This window comes from Staurois parvus, unplaced genomic scaffold (assembly GCF_062004578.1).
Source record: "Staurois parvus isolate SC_StPar_1 unplaced genomic scaffold, SC_StPar_1.0 ptg000025l, whole genome shotgun sequence".
Classification (NCBI taxonomy): Eukaryota; Metazoa; Chordata; class Amphibia; order Anura; family Ranidae; genus Staurois; species Staurois parvus.
The window spans coordinates 173,227-196,337 of NW_028317821.1; the positions used below are offsets into that span (position 1 = coordinate 173,227).

Consider the following 23,111-nt stretch of genomic DNA (forward strand, 5'->3'; position numbering starts at 1 on the left):
AGACTTGTGCTCGTTGCTTTGAGCTTCTGTGTTTTATTCAGATTCAGTAAAACGCAAAATGCTGAAATAGTCTTCTTTTTAAAGTTTTTAAAACACCAACTCCTGAGTTATATGATATTCATGACAAGTGCTCCCAAACCCTCCTCCTTTCAGCCATCCAAGTGACAGAGGTGATAGACCACAGAAGTGACCAAATTCGGCCTCAAAAAGCAGGTTGAAATATATATGGATTATTCAAGTCAAGATGAAAAGACCACACAATTTCCTTATTGAGTTATATAAAGCCATGCTCAGGAAAACTGAGAAGCTTATGGGAATTCAGTTGTAATGACTTCTCTATAGTACTGGCAGATCAATGATCAGTTTTCTTAGTGATTGGAGTCTTCCTTTAATGCATATCTCTGGTCAAATCAAAATCCCTTCCACCCCTCCTACCTACCTCTCTTCTCACGCCTATGGAAAATTTTAAATGTTAAAATACCTGGTAAATCAATTCTATACTCACCTGCCTTTGTCTGTCTGTGATGCTGTTTTAAGGTGGGATGGACCAACGATCCAGCACTGTAGATGTGCCTGCAGAGGCCAGTCCAGATGAAAACATCTATGGGGTGTGGGTTGTGCTGGATGTGTGTGTAGTACTTCAAAGTCACAAGGTCAAATGTGACAATTTCTTTAAAGCACGATCTGGGCAAACAGCTAAATGCACAGCTGAAATGCATCTTCATTTTTTTGGCAGTGGGTTTGATATTTTGTTCAGCCAGCTTTGTGATCCAGATGCCACCAAAAATCTTGACCTCCATGGCAACAATTGCACTTCTCAGTCCAGAGCACATCTCTAGTCTGGTGATTGGACAGTGAAGGAGCAGCAGCCTCATGATGTAGTCTTTTTGTTCCTCATACCAGCAGTGATTACTATGAGTAGATGTGCCATTCAACAAAGCATGATAAATTCAGGTATTTACATCTCTTGTACTTAAAAATGCTTGAAAAATGTGGACTTGTGGCACTGGAGCTCTGACATCTCCTCCTCACAGCTTAGCTGCTGTTGGCAAATCTACACCAAACCATTATATAGAGTATACGGCTGATTTACTAAAGGCAAATAGGCTGTTTACTTTGCAAGGGAAGTTGTACTTTGCAAGGGATATTTCCCCAGTGCGTAATGTGGTAAAATTTCATTTTGCAAGGAAGATAAAAACACAGCATTTTTGCTTGAACATGATTGGGTGCTGGAAGTCAGCAGAACTTTACCACATTCACTAATCTTTGGGTAAAAACCTGTCTGAAGTGCAACTTTCCTTGCAAAGTGAATGGCCTATTTACCTTTAGTAATCAACCCAAACATCACCATGTAGAGAAGTTGCATTATAATAAGGCATAGGTTGGTGGAAGATTACAATGCCAACTACTCCTGTGCATGTGCAGCCCACAAGGAAGAGAGCCCACAAAGAACCACAGCATCCCTCTCCTTTCCCCCATGACAACTGACCAAATCACCAATGCAGCATTTGTAACTCATCCAGCAGATTCTACAGTAAGTCAATCTTAGGGTACACATAAACAACTGTTGATTAAAAAATTGGGAGAACTTGCAATCGCCACAGAGATTTGCCATTTACAGCCAGCTTAACTGACTACAACAAACTGATATATACAACAGATATGTCAGACATTCATAATGTATATGAGCATATCATTCTAACATCTAAATGACCAATAAAATGGACAATTAAGTATTTTACAAAATGATACAATCATCTTAATTCTTCATGGCAGTCTGCACAGAATAAATACATTTGATGCATCCCTGCATTTTCTCCTTCATTTGAGTTTTATGTGACCTGAGAAATGCCTCATGGGAATACTATATACCCCTACTCCCTCTGTAATTCAGAGTATGTGGGCCAAGTGGACTGCACAGGATTAAATATGATTTACAATGGCCTCAATATCACCCTCAATCACATTAAGCATTGTGTTTCCCGGCCTAAAACTTTACAGGGCAATTTTTCTTTTATTCAAAGTGGTACTGCTATTAAAAAATTAAATAAATATATTGGCCAGTACTCAACATTATTGATGTTAAATGCATTGTAGATACAGTGACCTTTTATGAAAAAGGTTATGATAAGCATACAATTTTGAAAGCAATTTGTAATACAATGACAAAGCAAAAGATAAACGAGTTATTAGAGTCACCGGCCTATACAGCTAGTTTTTTTCCAATTTTTATTTCCTCTTACTGCAGCCCATAAGACTGACTTAATGTATTTTTTTTTAGCAGTTAATGACATTAGTGCACGTTAATTTGCTTTTAAGCGTTTTGATAATTGATGTTATAATAGTGTGATAATTTGCACTTAAATATTTTTAATTGGATAGTTTCATAAATCGTTGTCAGAACACTTGCTGATAATGTCCTGAAAAAAAGACCTCAGGTGGCTTGGGAAGCGTCATCAATATTAGTTGCCCGCAGCTAAGATTGTTCTATAGTTTGTATATGAAAGAACAGTTGTGTCTGCTAATATTTATGGCTAGCCACTTCCCCCTTAAAGTTCTGCTACACTGGCAAGCATTCATTCACATTACTGGACAACCTAGAATCATCTAAAGAAACTAGAAGAATGATGGTAGAAAAACCAAAAGGTCCATCAAGCCTGCTACTTTTTAATTTTTTTTAACTTTTGTGTCCAAGTATAAAGCTACGTTTTCCACAAGCATGTTAAAATTCATTGCTATTTACTGACTCACTGTCTCTGCTGGATGTCTGTTCCAAACCTATACTCTCTTTATGACTATTCTCAGATTTTGGAACAAATAGCAGCAGTCCTGCTTTGAAAGTAAATAAAAACCAAATAATGACATTGTCCGCCTGTTTCTACTATCATTAGTTGTTGTGATCTATCTAGCAAGTAAAGCTATTTTTTCTGTAGTTTGTGACTAATTGCTAGAGAGTAGGAGGGATTAACAAAAGTATCACAGTCTGAAATCTAACAATACATTTCATGGTGGAAAAGGAATTCTAGCTGTATAGTATAACATAACACTAGTAATAGCTTAGTATTGTACATCACAACTAACTCTCATTTTGAGGGGCTGTCCATCTTTTGGAACCAAATCCTTCTGTCCTTCTTCCCTCTTCAAATGTCCCATTTTTGGTATAAATAAATATGCTATTTAATGTGTCCATTATAACACAATACGCTTTTTATTTATTTTTCAAATTATTGTCAGAATATTATTACTGAATATTTCTAGATGCTATTATAAAGAACGTAGAGGTGAAAAAGCTCAACTGGGTACCTGCTCATTCTTGCTCTTTAAAGTGGAACTTTACTTAAAGTGGAACTACACTGCATCTGAGCACTATAAACCAAAGACACTATTTAATTAAGTTTTAATATTCAAAGCAAATTCCACCTTCCATGTGTCCATGCTACATTTTGCTGAAAAATTACTTTCAAAAACATCCCCTAGCATTTCTGTCCGAGACCATCTTAAGTAAGGGTAGATGAGTCATTAAGTGTTTACTTCCTGGAATCCATCTGTCCTTGGCTCAGGCATGCAGGAAGGAAGGAAGGAATGAAGGAAGGAAGGCGTGTTTAGCTTAGAAAACCCGTCCTACTCTCCTGAAGACTCCTGGGATGTATGACATAATTTGCCTAAGCCTGGCAACTGAAGAAATGTAAAAAAAGTATAAAACAAGTAAATATAACATACTTTAGTATCTATTTAGTATGGTTAGCAGCATAAGAATCAAAAATAGTCAATATTGATTGAGAAAGTGAAGTTCCACATTAACAAGAGAAATGTGCTATCAGAAAGGACTTTTAATGCAGAAGAGGCATACAACCTCTCTTCTGCAATAAATGCTTCTTATCCTTCTGTTTCCAAACTTTTTAGCTTTTACACTGAGATGTGCATGCCCAGCTAAGTGAACGCTCTCAGTATACCTTGGTGCCGCAATGAATTAACTCTTGTGCGCGCACATGGAAGTTACCTTATCCTGGGCTAGCCAATAAAGATGGCCAAAGAAGCCAAACTCTATGAAGACTGGGAGAAGACCAGCACTGGCAAGACAGCTTACAGATGTTGGGTTGCTGGAGCAAAGGGAAGTTTTAATTTTTATTAGCCCGGGTGATTGGTGGGTATAGCAAGGGTGTGTCCTTGCTTAAATATTCTGTGTTAAAAAATGTCTCATTCTGCCTTCTCAAAAGGCTGAAAAGAATAATAGCATAGTACACTTTATAGTATATTAATAGGATAATATAATAGCATAGCATTCTGTTTTTATAGATTAAACAATGTTACTTACAATGTGAAATCTATAGGGTTCATTATTAATACAATGCAAATACACTGAGGTGGTCCACTCATGTCAGCCAATCACAAATCAGCTTTCAGTAACTTATAAATATTAAATGCTTAGTGGGTAGCACATTTTGTTGTGGATTTTTGCACCTCATTGTTCCTTCTGCTATGATCTGTGCTGTAATTCTTAGCCTACCTTTTTTTTTTACAATTATTGGCAATATTACTAGTATGTCTACTGAATTCTCTAAAGAGAAACTCTTATTTTTATGATTTGCAGAGTTTTTAATTACAGGAACGCAATTAAACCTTATTTGACTAACCCTGTGGGATCAATTTATCAATGTTTTCACCCAAGCTTCCTACAACTTTCAACCAGGATTCATGCAAATTCTTGTTCAAATCCAATCACAAAAATGTGTGCTTCCTGAGTGAAGGTTGTATGAATCTTGGGTGAAAAAATGTATATAGAGCCCTAGTGAACAGTACATTTTTGGCATCAATATAATTACTAATAGTGAACATAGTACTATTACAGGATGTATTGGCATATTGACCAACAGTGAACATAGCCAGTTTGCATATAACTACCAAACTAAACAGCAAATTTTACTAATGTAAACGTTATGTAATGCAAATGTTGTAGTTCTCTCTAAAACATGTTAATTACCACTGCACAAACTGTCCCCCCACACTTTCCACTTTTTTTTTCTTTTCCTTTTTCCTTCCCTATCATCCCCCCTGTCACGGACTTGAGGCTGCAGGAGAACCACTGCCCATAGACAACTCTGTGTTTTATTGTGTATTCAAGTTATCCAGAAAGAACTATCATTGTAGCATATAGCTTCCTATGTATAATGTATTTCTGGGTGGGTGGCGGACTGTCTGGGGAGGGCATTGTGTATGATAATGTGATTAGCTCCTATTTGATGGTTTTCTGTATAAATTCAGCTTGTTTCTCTTCTTGTTTACTCTAAAAACTGGTGTTGTCTAGTTCTTTAGGGTAGCTACAGCTAGTCACTTACCTTGTGTTCCAGAGCTTGGGAAGCAGCTTCTTGGCCAAGATCCCCAGTCGAGGTGTCAGGAGTCTGTCACACCCCTCTTTTCTCATCCATACCTATACTTCTTCTCCCACAGGGGCGGACTGACAACTCATGGGGCCCCCGGGCAATAGGGGATCATGGGGCCCCTGTGTCCTTGCCCAAACTCAAAAAAGCCTATGAAAAAGGTACCAGGGGCATCTCTTTGGGCCCACTACTGACCCTGGGCACTCGGGCAGTGCCCGAGTTTCCAAATGGTCAGTCCGCCCCTGTTCTCCCATACCATAAGTGTCACCTTCTGCCTTCCATATAGGAATAGCAATGTTCCTCTGCCATTCTTACCTTCTCTACTGTCCTTCCCATACTTTCTCTTTATCCCTTTCAATTTGGAATAATTTATCCACAAAATCAATAGGTATTAATTTTAAGCCAGGGGCAGACTGACCATTCGGAAACTCGGGCACTGCCCGAGGGCCCGGGGTCAGTAGGGGGTCCCATGAGATGCCCCTGGTACCTTTTTCATAGGCTTTTTTGAGTTTGGGCAAGGACACTGGGGCCCCATGATCCCCTATTGCCCGGGGGCCCCATGGGTTGTCAGTCCGCCCCTGTCTTTAAGCCCAGTATTTCAATGATCATTATTTTTAGGGATTCTTATATTCCCCTGTTTTGTACGTATTAAAATGCATTTGAATTAAGAATTTATTAAAAAATGCTAATCCCTTACAACTTTGACACCTTAGCAGTTTTTCTTGCAATACATTAATTGCATTTAGCACGGAACTGTTAATAGTAAACAATTTAGTATGTGAAATATGGCTGTGTATTGGTGATTTTCAGACTTGCCAGTCAGCTGTTGAGCTTTTCAGGGTTATTGTCAGAGAATGGACGTAGGAAAGTATTGATCCATTCACTGTTCTGTGAGGAAAACCTGCCTGGGAGCGAGTTTGAGATCCAGAGATTGTGATCGGTGCTTCAAAACCTGCTAACAACTGTGTATACCACAGAAGAGGATTAAAGGGCATGTCAACAATAAGAACATGAGCAGAACTAGAATAATCATCCCAGAAGCTATGCTGACTCTTTCTTTCTTCACATGGGTAAGACATTTCCACATAAATATTGTAAAGTGTGCAGTGTTTTCTTAATGTGCACACAACCTATAACACGGGATATTCTCTAGTGTGTATACCACAATATATTTATCATTGTGCGGGTTGCTGCCATTTCATCAGCATCATCTCATGATAATGCATATATATTATTAATAGGCTATACAGTGATTTGCAATTTCATTTACACACAGCACAAATGCCATTTGGGAAGGCACTGTAGTTGGGTAACATCTAGCTCATGTGAATATATAAAAACCACCTTGTTGGATCATGCTTTGCTGGGTTTTGTTTGCCTTCCTCTGGATCAACTCTGGGTATAGGATTATAACTTTTTTTTTTTTTTTAATGGTTGAACTGGATGGACCTTTGTCTTTTTTTTCAGCCAGACTAAGTATGTAACTATGTAACACACACATGGAATTAAACATATTGATATAGTTGCAACATATCTATTGCTCAGGTACCTTTATTGGTAAAGTAGTGATCACTCTGTCGGAAAACTGGAGCAACATGTGGCTTGGCTTATATGGCTGAGTAGTGAACAGTGTACTTACAGTGCCAGCAGTATAGACAGTTGCTATAGGGCTCATAACTGGGGCAGTCCAAGCTGAGTCAGATGTGTCAGAAGGGACAGGACCTGACAGTTAATTTCTATCTATCTGTTGGATTCAGTTGTCATTGCATTATTCTGCAAACTGGCTATGAGTTCCAGTAACCTTAGTACTGTACTTTCAAAGGCAGCTCTAACATAACTACGTTGTACAACATAAGCCTGACAGTCACAATGTGAAGTCCCTGAAACTAGCTGTTGATTGACTGTGTGCTAGCAGACGTTTTAGAAATTATTATAGAGAATAGACTGCCACATCAGTAATAACGCAGCAAAATTTCTAACCACTCCATAGTGAAATTCCACTGCGCCATGTTATATTACAATCTAGAGGGATCAGAAGTAATGTTTGGAAATTTGGGTCAACTTCTGGCCCTTTTCACATTATGAAGCTACTATCTGACAAGCTCAACTTGTCAAGTTGGCCTTCATTCATGTTGCATTAACCTGTAGGACTGGAACTAGTTTGCTAATTGCCTTTGTCTTTTTAATGATGTTATTGCTGAATCAGGAATGCTTTGTATGTTGCAATATACATGTATTTTTATTAATAAGTTGTAAATAATATACGGATCAATGTGAAGCATCATGTTGTATGTTATATTTTGGCTATATATGAACTATGGTGCTGGGATGTGATTTTACGGAAGTCCTGCACTGGCAAACCCAGCATAATTTAACATGTCAAAACCAGAATGACACTTTCCTATATACTCAACAACGGCTATGTACATCTACCCAGCACATGTTCTCAGTCTTGAGTGTAATCATCACTAAGGCTATGTAAACCTGTATGAAGCATAAAGAAGCATCTCCAAGGCTCTGAATACTGAACGAAATGAATGCTAACCACCTTGTCAACACAAGCAGAAGTTGCAGATTGTGATCATTTTAATGTGACACAGCACAGCATTCTGCCTAGAGCTCTTGTGTATCAGTCCATTAAGCTAAATACAACTTTTGCACACACAGTGTCACAGAGCATTTGCTGCCAGTAGGCATCAGGAATACATACCATTTTGTATTGTTCCCTTTTGTAAAAATCACCCACTGCAACCAGCAAAAATGGAAAGTTACATCAGAAAAGCACAGCAAAGTGAAGATTTACGACAGGGGAAGACATTAAGAGACACCTATGCCAAAATGATAAGTTGAACATCTCTTATAAAGACTGGTTTGGAGAAGTAGGACACATGGATAGTGAAATTGTGAAATAGTGAATAGCAAATACAGAGAAAACTGCTATAACATAACTAATAAACCTACTATAACAAATAATTCTAACTAAAACAATATACTGTACATGACTGTGATAGGATGAATTTAAAGGTGGGAATTCTTACATGCAATGCGAATAAATGCCTTCTGACTTTTCGAGGTACCAGAAGAGCTCCAGGCCACACAATGACACCAGTATTCCTCAAGTCCAAAGATCTTCTCCACCTGCTGCCTTGAGATCTCAATCCTCACTTCCATGACCGGCAAACCTAGAAAGATACAATGAATGTCAGTGGAAACTAACAGCATTCTGTATAACCATTTAAGGTTTAATGTATAGATACAATACACTGTTTTACTAAACTCTCTACTGTATTACATAGGTTATTGCACAGATAAGATCCTGAGTGCAGTAAGACAACAATCAGATTTTGATCAGCTATGATTTTTTTTTCTAAGTAGCTACTGTGAGCTATTTCTCATTAAACATCATTATTTCTTTACCCTGCGTTGCTATTTAAAGTATATCTGAAGCCACTGTTCTCTTTTCGTGTTGGAGTAGGAAAGGGTTGCTATTGTTCTTTATGTTTCTACTAGAGACATTCACAAATTCAGCCTCTGCTTGTTCTAGTGACCATTGTCACTAGAAAGAGAAAATATAAAAGTTGTTAAAGAATGCATAGTGTTCCAACCGAATTGGAAGCGGAAAGCATTGTGTATGATACCTTTTAAAGGAACACAAATAGTATTTTAAGTCGTGTTGAAAGAGGTGAGCCATTTACTTGAAGAAGTGAAGGACACTGGATACTTTGATATCCTTTATGCAAAGAGAATTTTTGTACAAATTTATTTCACTAACTTAGATTTTTTGCACATATAGCACTTGATGGTGGACATTACGGAATTCGTTTTTGTTTATTTAGATTCAGGAATAATTTTGGACACATTGTTTGTGAACTGAGCTGCACAATATTTTGAAAGTGAATATTTTGTTGATACATTTTATATAGCATTATTTTAACAGTTTTTCTTGTTTTAGATAGTTTAACACTTGATATTTTGAGTGCGGTCATACACATATTTGTTGCTTAAAATCTAAAAGTTGTCAATTAAACAGGAACAGAGGGAGAATCTTCCAATGAGGGCACATTTTTTTGTGACAACATATTTAAAAAATGTTAACAAGGGTCTTAGTCCCTTTTCACATGATTGGGTCTGCCTGTGTTTTTCATGCTCCATTGCTCTCTGTGTCCATGTGTGCAGTTAGCCTCTGTGACTAAGCTCCCTATGAGCGATGTCATGTTTCACATGACTGTCATATGCCTTTAAGTGTTTTCTATATCTTGCTCCTCCCTTTCCTTTGGTTTAGTTAATGCTGTATAGATATCCCACCCCTTTTCCCAGTAAGGCATTACAGCAAGCCTCATGGCATGGAGCAGAAACATGATCTTTTGACCTATTGAATGTTCATTGTTGTAAGATTCTCTCAGTTTATGGAATAAACTTCACAAGATCTACAAGATGTCATCTCATTGAGTCACTGACTGTGGACTCCAACTGAGGTTGAAGTTATCGCTATCTCATCACAACTGTAAGTTACAGAGATCACACTATCAATGCTTAGATTAGAGAGACAGAACAAACGGGGTGAAACGCTTCAGCGGGCATGGCCTGAGTGATGGCTGAAGCCATCTCACTACATCCTGTTTCTCTCTGACTGCTTCAAAACCTGCTAACAACTGTGTATACCATTTTCACCCACCAGCATCCGATCTGATACTGTCTGCTAAAAACAGAGGGATGGGGATCCGTTCCCCATCCAACTGGTGGATTGGATAGCAATAGGATGGAAACGGACAGGTGGTCTGTTTCCATCTGACAGCCCATAAAGGACAGCGGGCTGTGTCCGTGTACACTCTGCAACAGCAAAGCAGACACTGGTCTGTCATGCGTTTGCTCAGTGAGGATCACCTGGCAGATACCCTGCTGGGCAAGTGGATTCGCTGATGGGTCCATCCCACGTGAAAGGGGCCTTAATCATTCTATACTCTATCCAAATAAAAAATAAGTTTTGGGGTTCAATATACTTATGATTATGATCTATAGAAGGAAGCCAACATAAGAGACATTAAAAGAGAAGCACTGGTTTTGGAAAAAAACAAACCTACATACTCACCTAGGAGGATGCAGTATCAATCCAATGCAGCATCTGTCTCCTGCTGCCTCTAAGACTATGAACTGAGTGATCAAAGATCGCTGATCACTTGGTTCTCTGATCACTGTCTATCACTGGCTCTCTGATCTGCCCCTCCAATGTTCACTGGAGTGCTGGGCTGTGGAGTTGCTGGTTCAGGCTCTCAGAGACGTGCCGAGAAGTTTTGCCAGCTGTCGCTCAGGCATCTGGGTGAATCCTGACATTAAAGTCAGGATCCCTCCAGAGTCTGGACTGGCGAAGTCAGCCAACAGCAGACTTTAGCCCATTGTTGGCTAAATCTGGGTCACACGAGTGGAGAATGAAGTGCACTCATGTGACCTACAGGAGAAGTAGAGCCAACATTCTTTTTCTCTTCTTCTTTAGAAAGTGTTACAATAATGCAAATAACCATGAAGTTGAATATTGTGAAATCTAATAAGCCAGCTTAGTGCATAAACCCAATGATCATAGCATGTGGCTGTTATTGCAAAACTCGAAACGCAACCACCTAAACACTTATATGAGCTCCCAATCTAAGGCTAATCATATATTGCTCGATTTGTTAACCAATTCCAGCTGAATCAGCTGAAATTTGTGCTCAACTGTAACATCGAAGGAGCCAGGTAGAAAATTGTTGGCTATACAGGAACTGAATTCACTTTTTTGTATTCGCACAGCCACTATTGCTCCAGATGTCTGAATACAGTGGCCAGCAATGCAAATTCCCCCATCCACACTGTTTAGCATGAATTGAGGAATCAAGTGATTGGAGAATCTGCATAACACAATTTGTGCCATATCTTGTATTCTATGGAATAGTGTTCATTCTATACTAACTCTGTATTTTTGCCATTTATGGATCATTTTACACAGGGCCACAATCAGGGGGGGACAGCCCATATACATACAGAGGGGCTCAGAGGCGAACTGACATTTGGGCAATGCCTGGGGCGCCCATGAGAAGCTCCTGTGCAGGACTTCACTGTTCCTTCAGACAGATCGCTGCCCTGATTGGTGGACTGTGGTCTGTGAATGACAGCCCCCCCCCCCCCCGCTGCCTCAGCCACAGCATTCATCCTTACACAGTGGGTAGAAGGTAGTAGACAGAAGGCACAGCATGTCTGGATAGAGGGTGGGAGCTGACAAACTTTACAAGTTAATAGGCAGGTGATTAATTACAGGGCAGTCTTAGCAACCAATCACCTGCCTGTTAACATGAAAAGTTGGGCAGCTCCTGCCCTCTGTCTGGACAAACCATGCCTTCTGCCTACTACCTTCTACCCACTGTGTAAGGTAGAATTAGTAACCTTAGAGGAGGGTTGTGATTGGCAGGGAGAGATCTGATGTAAGGGGACTAGGGTGCAAGGAAGGGGGGGCTGTGAAGGCGATGGAGGTGCAAGTAAAGGGGGACTGTGAAGGGGATGGAGGTGCAAGGAAGGGGATGGAGATGCAAAGAAGGGGGGCTGTGAAGGGGACTGAAGTGCAAGGAAGCAGAGCTGTGAAGGGGACATAGGTGCAAGGCAGGGGGACTGTGAAGGGGACTGGGGTGCAAGGAATAAGGGCAGTAAAGGAGACTGGGCTGCAAGGCAGGAGGGTTGTAAAGGAGACTGGGGTGCAAGGAAGGGGGGCTGTATGGGGGACTGGGGTGCAAGGAAGGAGGGCTGTGAAGGGGACTGGGATGCAAAGAAAGGGGGATGTGAAGGAAAAGAGGTGCAAGGAAGGGGGGATTTAAAGGTGCCTGGATTGCAAGGAGGGGGGCTGTAAAGGGGACTGGGGTGCATAAAAGGGGGGCTATGAAGGGGACAGAGGTGCAAAGAAGGGGAGCTATAAAGGGCAGTGGAGTGCAAGGAGGCTGCTGTGAAGGAGACTGGAATGCAAGGAAGGTGGGGCTGTGAAGAAGACTGTGGTGCAAGGAAGGGGTGCTGTGAAGAAGACTTGGGTGCAAGGAAGAGTGGGGGGGCTGTGAAGTAGATGGAGGCGCAAGGAAAAGGGGGCTGTGAAGGGGATGGAGGTGCAAGGAAGGGGAAGCTGTAAAGGGGATTAGAGTGCAAGGAGGTGGCTGTGAAAGGAACTGGGGTGCAAGGAAGGGGGGCTGTGAAGAAGACTGGGGTGCAAGGAATAGGGGGGCTGTGAAGGGGACTGAGGTGCATAGAAGGAGGGCTGTGAAGGGGACTGGGGGGCAAAGAAGGGGGGCTGTGAAAGGGACAGAGATGTAAGGAAGAGGGGGACTGTAAAGAGGATGCAAGGTGCAAGGTAGGGTGGGTTGTCAAATGGAATGGAGCGCAAGGAGGGGGGCTCTGAAGGGGACTGAGGTGCAAGGAAGGGGGCTGTGAAGGGACTTTGGATGCAATGAAGGTGGGGCTGTGAAGGGGATTGGGGTGCAAAGAAGGAGGGGCTGTGAAGGGTACTGGGGAACAAGAAGGGGGACTGTAAAGGGGACTGGAATGCAAGGAAGGAGGGTTGTAAAGAAGACTGGGGTGCAAGAAGGAGGGGGCTCTGATGGGGACTGGGGTTCAAGGGGGGGGGGGCTATAAAGGGGACTGGAGTGCATGGAAGGTGAGGCTGTAAAGGGAATGAATGAATGAATATATGGAGATTTCTCTGCTGGCTTAGGCCGTCTCTTTGATGGATTTGGGATGGCTCTTTGCTCAATATATGAGGATGTCTTTTTGCTGGATCGGGCTGTCTCTTTGCTGAAATGGGCTGCCTCTTTGATGAATATATGAGGATGTCTCTTTGCTAAATGTATGGAATGTCTCTTTGCTGACTATATGGGGATGTCTGTTTTCTGGATTGGGCTGTCTCTTTGCTGTATACAAGGGCCTGTCTCTTTGCTGAATTGGGTTGTCTCTTTGAAAAGGTAGCGCAGTTAATTTTAGTGTAGAGTCCTGCTCAAAAGAGTCTACCTTGTCATTGCTGCAGGCTTCATTTATTTTTTTCCAAAATATAATTCAAATGTACAAGACTCTCACAATCCAAATCTTAAAGACTAGTGTATCCTTTTGGAACCAATGTTACCAACAAAAAGTGGACTTTATCAGGCACAACACAAGGTAACCCATAAAATGTAATATTTTGATTTTCACAAGATTAAAAAATGTACAGAGTAAAAACAATTGCAACATAAATGTCTAATATTGGTCTACACCCAAACATGAGAAGGAGACTGGAACTAGGCCTAACAATATTAATATTGTGATAGTAACATGCAGTGTATATAGAATTATGATAGTATAGTAATGACCTTAGTTCTGTGAACATTTTCTTGCTTCATCAGAACTATTTTAGGTAGGTGTTGCCATACACTGATCAAGACATTTATAAACAATGGATGATTAAAAGGTCTCTAGGGTGAATATAGGGGCACACAAGGAAGGAAAGATGCCCAAGAGAGCAAATCCTGGACATTGGATAAGGCGGAAAAACATCATGTCACTACAGATCACATAGATCCCACCCATATATATATATATTAGACATGAGGTATCCCCCAGCTTATGGAATATAGCTGCGGCTTAGAAGAGTTTAACCGACATCCTACATCAGCTTTGCATCCATTCAATATATATATATATATATATATATATATATATATATATATATATATATATACACCGATTTAGGACTAGTATTCATTAGGATCCACTTCCACTATATTGGTCAGTGTATATAGGTACCCACTTCTAAAACCATGGGAATTTGCTGTGCATGGGATTTCCTACTGAAGTAACTTGGGGATATTGTCTTCTTAATAGTATAGACATAGGCCTATGTCAAATGGGGGTAGGTGTACGGTTCAGCCAAAAGTCTTCAACAGGTCCAGTATGTTGCCAGGGCATCCGGGCTGACTCAGCCAGAGGGAATGTTTGTGGTCAGGCCTGGGGGGGAGGCCTAAAGCTGTGTAAGGGGCCCCAAAATTTCTGATGGTTGTCCTGATTTTACACCATTTATGGGCACACTTACATAATTGCCAACATTCCTGGATTTCCTAGGAATGTTCTGAATTCCAGCAACGATAGCCAGTAAGTATGCAAGTACTGAACTTTCAAAAGAAAGGCTCTTGCCAGAATGCATGCATGTACATTTTCACGGCTTTACATACACTGTGGGGGAGATTTACTAAAACTGGAGTGTGCAAAAGCTGGTGCAGTTCTGCATAGAAACCAAACAGCTTCCAGGTTTAATTGTAAAAGCTTATTTGAACAAGCTGATGTTAGAAGTTGGCTATGATGTACAGCTGCACCAGATTCCGAGTGCTTCATTTTAAGTAAATTCCCCCCTGTATGTCTACCTTTGCAAAATCCTTGTGAACAGAAGTAAAAAATGTCAGGTCATAAATGCACTCTGGTATGAACAGAATTTGTTTGAAAATGGAAAGGGTCATGATGGAAAATTCTGCTTCAAGATGGCAGATGACTGAACTCTGGGCCGCCACACTCCGATGTCTGAAAGAATAAAAGGAGAACTGTCTAGTTGCCATGGGGACATGCAATGTTTTTTCTGACACATATGGGATGATGCCCTTTGTTATCTGATGGCTATAAAATTTGTAGTACTAATGCATACACGTTCACATAAGCAAACCCATAAGTAGTTATCCTTTTGCATTTGTTTTAGTTATTAATGGTTTAAAATCCAGATCTGCAAAACAAAATTATAAAAGGAATTGGTGGCAGGTAAGGTGTGCTCTACTATAAGAAGTATTAGATTTAAACCAAATTATTTTATGAAAAGGAAACAAGAAAATAGAGAGAGGAGGATTACAGTAGGAGCAGCATAAATAAAATAAATCTCATGAATTTAAAGCATAGTGTGGAAAAGTATAACCTGCAAAATCATGGTAATTGAATAAATATTCTTTGATCTTGCATAGCATTGTAGACTAGGTTCTCTGCACAGTTTGCCACCATCTTTGCAGCTCAGTCACATCTTGTGAACTTTGCTGAAGGAAAAGTAAAAAGTGTAAAATGTATTTTCTTTACTATACAACAAAACAGTGCAATAACCCATAACTGGAAACAATGTTCAATGTATTCATTTATTCTAAGAAGCAGAACCTGATCTGTGTAGTGTATAATATAGAATAGTATAGTGCCCATGATGCCTAACCTGTGACCTGGGGGTCTATATGCAGTTGTTTGCCAGTTATTGTGCAGTCCTTGGGGTTTCCTTTAAACTATACAATGCAGTTGCCTTTAGTAAATCTACCCCTTTATGTTAGAAATAATTACACTATTGTACCAACTGATATTGCCAGGTGTCACAGAGAGCGGTCCCTGGAGGGCCCCATCATAATTGTGCTATGGATTGCAGTTACACCCCTGATGGACACATTAATAAACTTTCTCTCCATGACAGCCAGCAGGCAATATTTTGCACAGCAATTCAGGAATCCAGACAACTGTGATTTGTGAACTTTGTCATTCACTGCAGGCTGGGCAATTTCTGTAAGGATATACTATATATTCAGGCAAATCAAACAGTTTGCAATTTCTTGATTTGCCTGATTTGCAAATTGGTTTTGACTGTTCTCTGGGCATTTTAATTTTTTTATTCATGGGCCTAATAATGTGTTTTAAAGTTCTTACTAGCCTGTTTGTAATGCAAACTTTTATAAGCAATAGATAGAGAGAAGGATTGCCTCGTATTTAAGAAAAAGATGATGTGTTCAAACTTTTTCATGGAATAATAATTGTTCTGATACTCATGTTTCCGTAAAATAGTCCCCATGACTGCATTACCATAGCTGTGCAATGTGGGAGTGTTTTTGCTTCTCTATCCATTACATGCTGTTTTGAAATTTAGTTTTTTGCTCTGATGGCTTCCCAGGATTATTTGTGGGTACAGCTGTGCAGACTTAGCATTTTAATTCATTATCCTATATTACCCTGGAAAGGCAGACAGAAATAAAAGGTTTTAAGATGTTCAAAGCCTAGTGCAGGAGCATCATTGCTGTTATTTTGGAACTTTCCCAAGAGCAAGTTAGGCGTTAAGTGTCATTCTAGGGTAAATCATAGGACTTTAAATTACTAATGAGTGAATAGAAGTGAAATGAACACAGCATCTAATCATCTACAAGGAAATTAAAAAATACAATTTCTCTTGCACATGACTGTATGCCTGAAATGAACACAGGTTAACTTGACTACTGAAAAAAATAGGCATAAATCTTTGCATTATATCAGTAGTCTTGCCCAATAAAAACTCAGAAATTATTTCAGATAAAAAAAGGCAAGGCCATAGCTTTATTGAAGTGTTTCAATATGAACATCGGAATAACATTTCAAACCATGAAGCTGGGGCCAATCACAAGTATGCTGTAATCACTTTAAGTACTTAAACTGTAGCTTAAAGTGTATATAACCCCCCCTGTATCTAAAAAAAAAGGTTTGCAGTTTACCATACCAAAGATTTGGTGGCTGCATTATTTTTTCAGGCTTCTTTCCCTTTCACCTGATAATCCTGCAAATAACACATTTCATGTCTTTTGTGTCTGCCATACACTTCTCAGTGGTATCTATGAAAGAGGCCATGGTTGTCACCCAGGCTGCACTTCAAAAATGTCTGTTCTGTTTATCTCCATTACGTGGTGAATTCATAGGACTAGCAGTTTACAAAAGAGAAATAACATTGTTAATGCCATCTTTTCAGCTCACAGGAAGTGACAAGGACACTGCATTTTTGGAAAGATTGAAAGGTATTTTCTGTGTTGCTAGAATGTTCTTAGCCTAAACAATGAAAGCCTATTCAACAACCACATCTAAGGATTTGTAAGCTACAATATATTACATATTTGTTTTAGGGGTTTAGATGCACTTTACCCCTTGCTGACCTCTCATAGCAATTTTACTGTGGGGCGGGCGGCACGCACAGGTACAATCACATACATGTACTGGTTTACGAGCGTGATCTCCCCGTCTTGCGAAAGCTGCGTCCACAGTGAATTGCAGCTCCAGGGAGATGGACCAGTTTGAGTGGCCTGGAGATCACAATGTTCACAATGTCAACAAAGTTCTTATGAATGAATCTCATTCTTAACAGCTCTACTTGCTATACCAGTAAGCTGTGATTGGCCCACAGCTATCACATGGTACCTGGGCTAGTCACAACATCCTGTACCATGTGATTACCTGTAGCCAATCACAGATCACTAGTAATCACAACTGTTATAAATGAAACTCCTTCATGACAGTTCAATGAATTGCTGTTACAATGGTCGTTATTATAACAGAAATCAAAGTGTAAAAAAAAACACTCCCAGACAGTACTACTTTTTGAGGTAGATGAGTTCCACATTTTTACTGCTCTAACAATAAAGAACCCTTTCCTTAATTTTAAGGATAGCAGCTATCACAGTTATTGGAGTCACTTTTTATATATTTGTACATTGTAATTATGTTATCTCTTAAGTGCCTCTTCTCCAGAATGAATAATGGTTATATATGTAATCGATCCTCATAGTTGAGGTCCTTCATCCCCCTTATTAATCTTGTTGCTGAACTCTTTCTAATTCAACGTCTTTCCTTAGAGCAACATTGTGACCAACACTGAACTGCATATTCAAGATGAAGATAAACCAGTGTTTTTTAAAGAGGTAAAATTGTTGATTTATAAATAATAAAAGTGCTCATGTGCTAATGGATGTGCCACAATCAATAAAACAAATGAACCTTTTGCAGCAGTCCTCTACTTGTTTTCAAATGTCACAATGAAATTGTAATAGAAAAAACGAATGTTCCGCGCATAATCAAAAACATGTGCATATGTCCAACATATCATAAACCAATCCCAAATTAGTGAAACAAGTGCATATGCTTGTGCTCAGCTTATTTTCTATATCTTGATTTAATGAATCATCTCCAAAATGTGCTCCATTGTGCTTGAAAAAAGTGCCCCACATAGACTGACACTCCCCCCTATCCAATGACCATCTATCTCTAGAATGGTCCTTCACGCTTTAGGGACATTCCCAAGGGTCTGGTTGTCGCCATATCTTGAGCCTGTGACCATCTATCCCCAGATTGGTCCGTATTGATTTGCGGGACAATTTCCAAAGGGCCAGTTGTCTCCACACCCCCTCAAGTTGTGGAAAAGTATATCGCCATATACAAAGGAAAAAGAGGGGACAACCCATAGTGTAAAACTGTATGGTATATTTATTGGGGGTAAATTATAAAAAAATACACTCACAAGAGAAGTGGACACAGCCGGTGACAGATCGTGCCGCTTCGTGGACACAGCAGCCACGTGAGCGGCACCAACGTCATATGATGCACACTCAGAAAGAGGAGTGTTTTGGCCATCAATCTGCTATAGGATGGGCAGGAAGGTGTTAAAAAAAGTACATTATTTATCTGTAATGAAGTATATCCCATGATGTGCAGGCTGCTGGATTCTGTAAAAATCAATACTGCACGGCTGCCCTGTCCTTTTCTGGGGGGTAATAACTTCGGGTCTTCACAAAAGATGATGGGATGCCTTCCTCTGGATCAACTGTGGGTATAGGATTATAACTTTTTTTTTTTTAATGGTTGAACTGGATGCACTTTTGTCTTTTTTCAGCCAGACTAACTATGTAACTTAATAGAAGAGAAGGCAGGAGGGGTCATATTGGATCTTTAGTGCAGCTGAGCCCAGGGACCCAACGCTGTTAACCCTCATAGTGCCAGAAATTCAGCAGCAGGAAGAGGATAGGACAACCCTGCACGAAAGATTTTTTACAGAACCCAGCAGCCTGCACCTCAAGGGGCAAACTTCATCTTAGGTAAGTAATGTTAATAAAGCTGTAGAAAAAAAAAAGATTTTAAGCTAAACTTCAGCTATAGTATTTTTATTAACATCAAAAGACATTTTGTATAAAGTTTTTATTGTAGGTACATTTTATCTACTATGTTACTGGAGACAACATTGTCTCGAATTCTTTTGCTTTTACCTGGCCTGAAATGTATATTAATATAAAAAACTAGGTTATACTAAGCAATGCATAGAACGTTATTACAGTGTAAAATACTTCACGCTGTGCAGAAACTTTTAAATATGGATGTTTGAATGCTTTGCTTCACACAAACTTGTGCTATAACGTGTGGATTGAAAAAACATCGAAGCTGTAAAGTTTTTAAATAAAATGTGACGTGGCAGAATATCAATATAGACTGATGTTCTTGTATGTCATGGGTAGTGTTCTAGAACCCCAGGGGGACCATCTGCATTAACTTAAAGGTATACTATCCTAGTGTGTGTGTGTAATTTCATACATAGCTAAAGGTTACAGACCATTGCTCTGCCTACTATAGTAATCTGTCTCATTGTCCCTGCACTGTACTGTGTAGTTCACCAATTCTCAACCAGGATTCCTCCAGAGTTTGCTAGGAGTTCCTTGATCTGTGACTGATTGACCTCCCACTTGATGGCACCTTATATTTCTATGGTTATTGCCACTTTACAGAGCCAATGGCATGACACCAATAGTTGTTAGCTGTCAGGTGGCATTATGACCACCAATGTGAGAGGCATTCTTCCCACTGTTCCCTAATTACCTGATTTTAGCAGGGGTTCCTGTGAGAACCAAAAATAACTTCAAGGGATACTCTGGAGTAAAAAAGTTGGGAAAGGCTGTTGTAGAAACTGTTCATGCGCTCTGAGACCACACAAGTAGTACCACACTGCTAGTAGACTAAGGCTAGCCATACACTATACAATTTTATGTCCAATTTCTGCCCAATTTCCTTGAGATTTACCTTCAACTATGTAGTGCAAGAGCCTGCCTAATTGCACACAATTGAAAGTGTTGTTTAGGTTTGACCCCCTATTATATGGTTTTTTGTCAATCTAAACCAAAAATCTCAAGAAAATTGTATAATGTATGGCCAGCCTTAAGGGACATTTTAAAAAGAAATTGCAAGAATTGCAGTGCTATAATAAATAAAGAAACAAGAAGTTCCAAAATTCATGTATATACACACCCCTCTACTCTTATGTATAAAGTGCTAAGTGCTTAAAGTGTTACTAAACCCAAGACCCTGCATTCACTATATCTGGTCTTCCACAGTACACACAACATGGAAATGTACTTATTTTAGTAAATATGAACTGCTAAATACCTTTTCTCACCAGCAGCCAAAGCAGCCTTGTGACTTATTTCAGTGTCTAGTCGAGCACTGGCTAAAGCTTGTAGGAGGAGTTTTCATTTTGCTCTAGGAGGATGGAGAACCCCTGACCTCTGTCTGGATAGTGCTGATTGGCCCTGTGCTGATCACATGCACTCTCCCAAGAAAAAAAAACAACAACTCTCTAGCAATACACACCAAACTGAGCATGTGCAGAGTGACTCCACATGATATGTCTTATAAGCAGATAAGAGGGAGACAATGGACGAAGGGGAGGATCGGAAAAGTGAGGATCAAACAGAGCTTAACCCCTTATGTTCCACAGTGAGTATAACAAGCATGCTTTACTACATATAAAGACTGATTTTACTTTATTAACGCTTTAAATCACAAATATATATATATATATATATATATATATATATATTTATATATATATAACAAGTGCAAATACAGAAAAAAGTACATACATGTGCCCAATGCGAAAAAGTGCTCTTTGGAATAGCACAGGTTTAATCACGAAATTAGTGGACATTTTATCTACTTGTCTTATCATTGGTTTTAAGTGTACTGATGCAGAGTGAAGCTGGTCATAAACTATATGATATTCAGCAGTTTCCTGATGATCCAGCCAAAATTCACTCAGTGGGTGGTCCTGTCAACAACCTCCTGCCTGACATCCCTCAATTGAAAAATTGAAGGAGCTGGGCAGAAAATTAAAATGTTGGTATTTTGACAGCTGGCAGAGCTGTCACATTCAACAGGCACAGTGAGAGAATAGTCAATTCTCACTGTTAGCATGGATGGAGAAATCAATTATTTGTATCAGTGTATGGCCAGCTTGAGCCTCTCCGCTTCCAGCCTAGCTTGGCTTTTGTAGCTAAGACATCAAGTGAGTATGATACTAAAGCTAACTACTTCAATGGGTAGAAGAGGGTCAGCACAAGTCAGGTTGTCTAGGGAGGAAAGAAGTAAAAATCCAGGTTTTGGAGTACCCACATGAGATCCAAATTTTTAGAATTCTTCCACCATAAACGTTAATGATTTTTAAAAAAAAAATCAATCAACCTACTTCCTCTTAGCCCAGGTAATTGTGGACCTGCTTCATGTGACTGGACAGTGAAAGGAGAAGCAGCACTGTGATGAGCTCATCTCTCTGTCACTCTGCTCTATCTTCCTACCAGCATACTTGTCAGCCCATGAATTGATTTGATGATTGCAGTACTTCTTCCTCTCGCACGCCAGCTCTGCTCTACAGGGAATGCAAGAAGCTGATACAAAGTCAAATCCAGTTACTTACACTGGTTGCATTTGATAATGTATTTATTGATGTATTAATGATTACAAATCTGAATTATTTTGTGTCTTTTACATGTGCCTAGAGTTCAGCTTTAAAGCAAAAGTTTGTGTCAAACAAATAATGGCGGTTAAAAGCATTTATATTAAAAATTTCCTTGAAGTTAACATATTTTATTTTACACATTAACATTTTCTTTGTTGCCTAGTATAACCTTTTTTTTAACATCATTAAGCATTTTAGGCCAAGCAGAAGGAGAACAAGAGACCGTACTGTTCTCCAGTGGAAGTAGCAGACAACAATCACTATGATAACGGCTTTATAGGAAAATATGCAGCTTAGATATAAAAGATATAGATCACTTTAGATGTTAAAATTTATCTCTAGCAAAACTTTTTTTTTTCTTCAGTCTTAGATATAGGAGACCATTAGAAATAAAGTCTTTAAAAAAAAAAGATTTGGCTACAGACACGCTTTAAACATTCTCTTCAAATAGAGGTTGCATACAACAAGGCAAATAATATTTAAGAAAAACAGAATCTTATTCTTTTTTTGCAAAGCATTTTCACATCCAATTTATCATCCCTATGAAGTAAACTGTATTCCTAGTCTTAATATCTATGTGTTAAAAGAGAAATAATAGATGGTGAAACGTCACAAATTCCATGCTGAGTTTGTTAGTTAAAAAACGCTGTGTGAGTTTTGCCACTCTTTGATTTCACATAGGCAACTGAAAATGCATGTACTCAGCTGAAGCTAAGAGCTGCTTGTTTTTAATTGGCAAATACTATTTTAAGGCACAGCATCTTAAAAGAAAAGAGAGGTTAATAATACTTAGGGTTGCAGTATTAACACTGTCTGCGGTACTTGCGTGGTATGGATACAGAGTAAAAACGAGTCTTTAAAGAAAACCTCCCAATTAGATAAATATATATCAGTTTTGATGTTTGGAGCACAGTTGCTTTACTAAAGGACATGCAAGTATGGTGGTGCATCAGTTGTGAACAGGGGCGGACTGACCATTCGAACACTCGGGCACTGCCCGAGGACCGAGGGTCAGTAGGGGGCCCCAAAAAATGCCTCTGGTACTTTTTATAGGCTTTTTTGGGTGTGTTTTGAGTGTGGGCAAGGACACAGGGACCCCATGATCCCGAATTGCCCGGAGGCTCCATGAGTTGTCAGTCCACCCCTGGTTGTGAATTAACCTCTTCCATACAGGGTAC

General features: G+C 39.6%; 1 protein-coding gene across 1 annotated transcript in view; it reads right to left on the reverse strand.

Moving 5' to 3' along the window:
* The window catches only part of LOC149471170 (netrin receptor UNC5A-like), a 507,267-nt gene that overhangs the window by 136,511 nt on the left and 347,645 nt on the right, over positions 1 to 23,111 (reverse strand). The window contains exon 3 of the mRNA XM_089693614.1: positions 8,417 to 8,560. Coding sequence (XP_089549740.1) covers positions 8,417 to 8,560 — 144 coding nt within the window. The remainder of the gene's footprint in view (positions 1 to 8,416; positions 8,561 to 23,111) is intronic.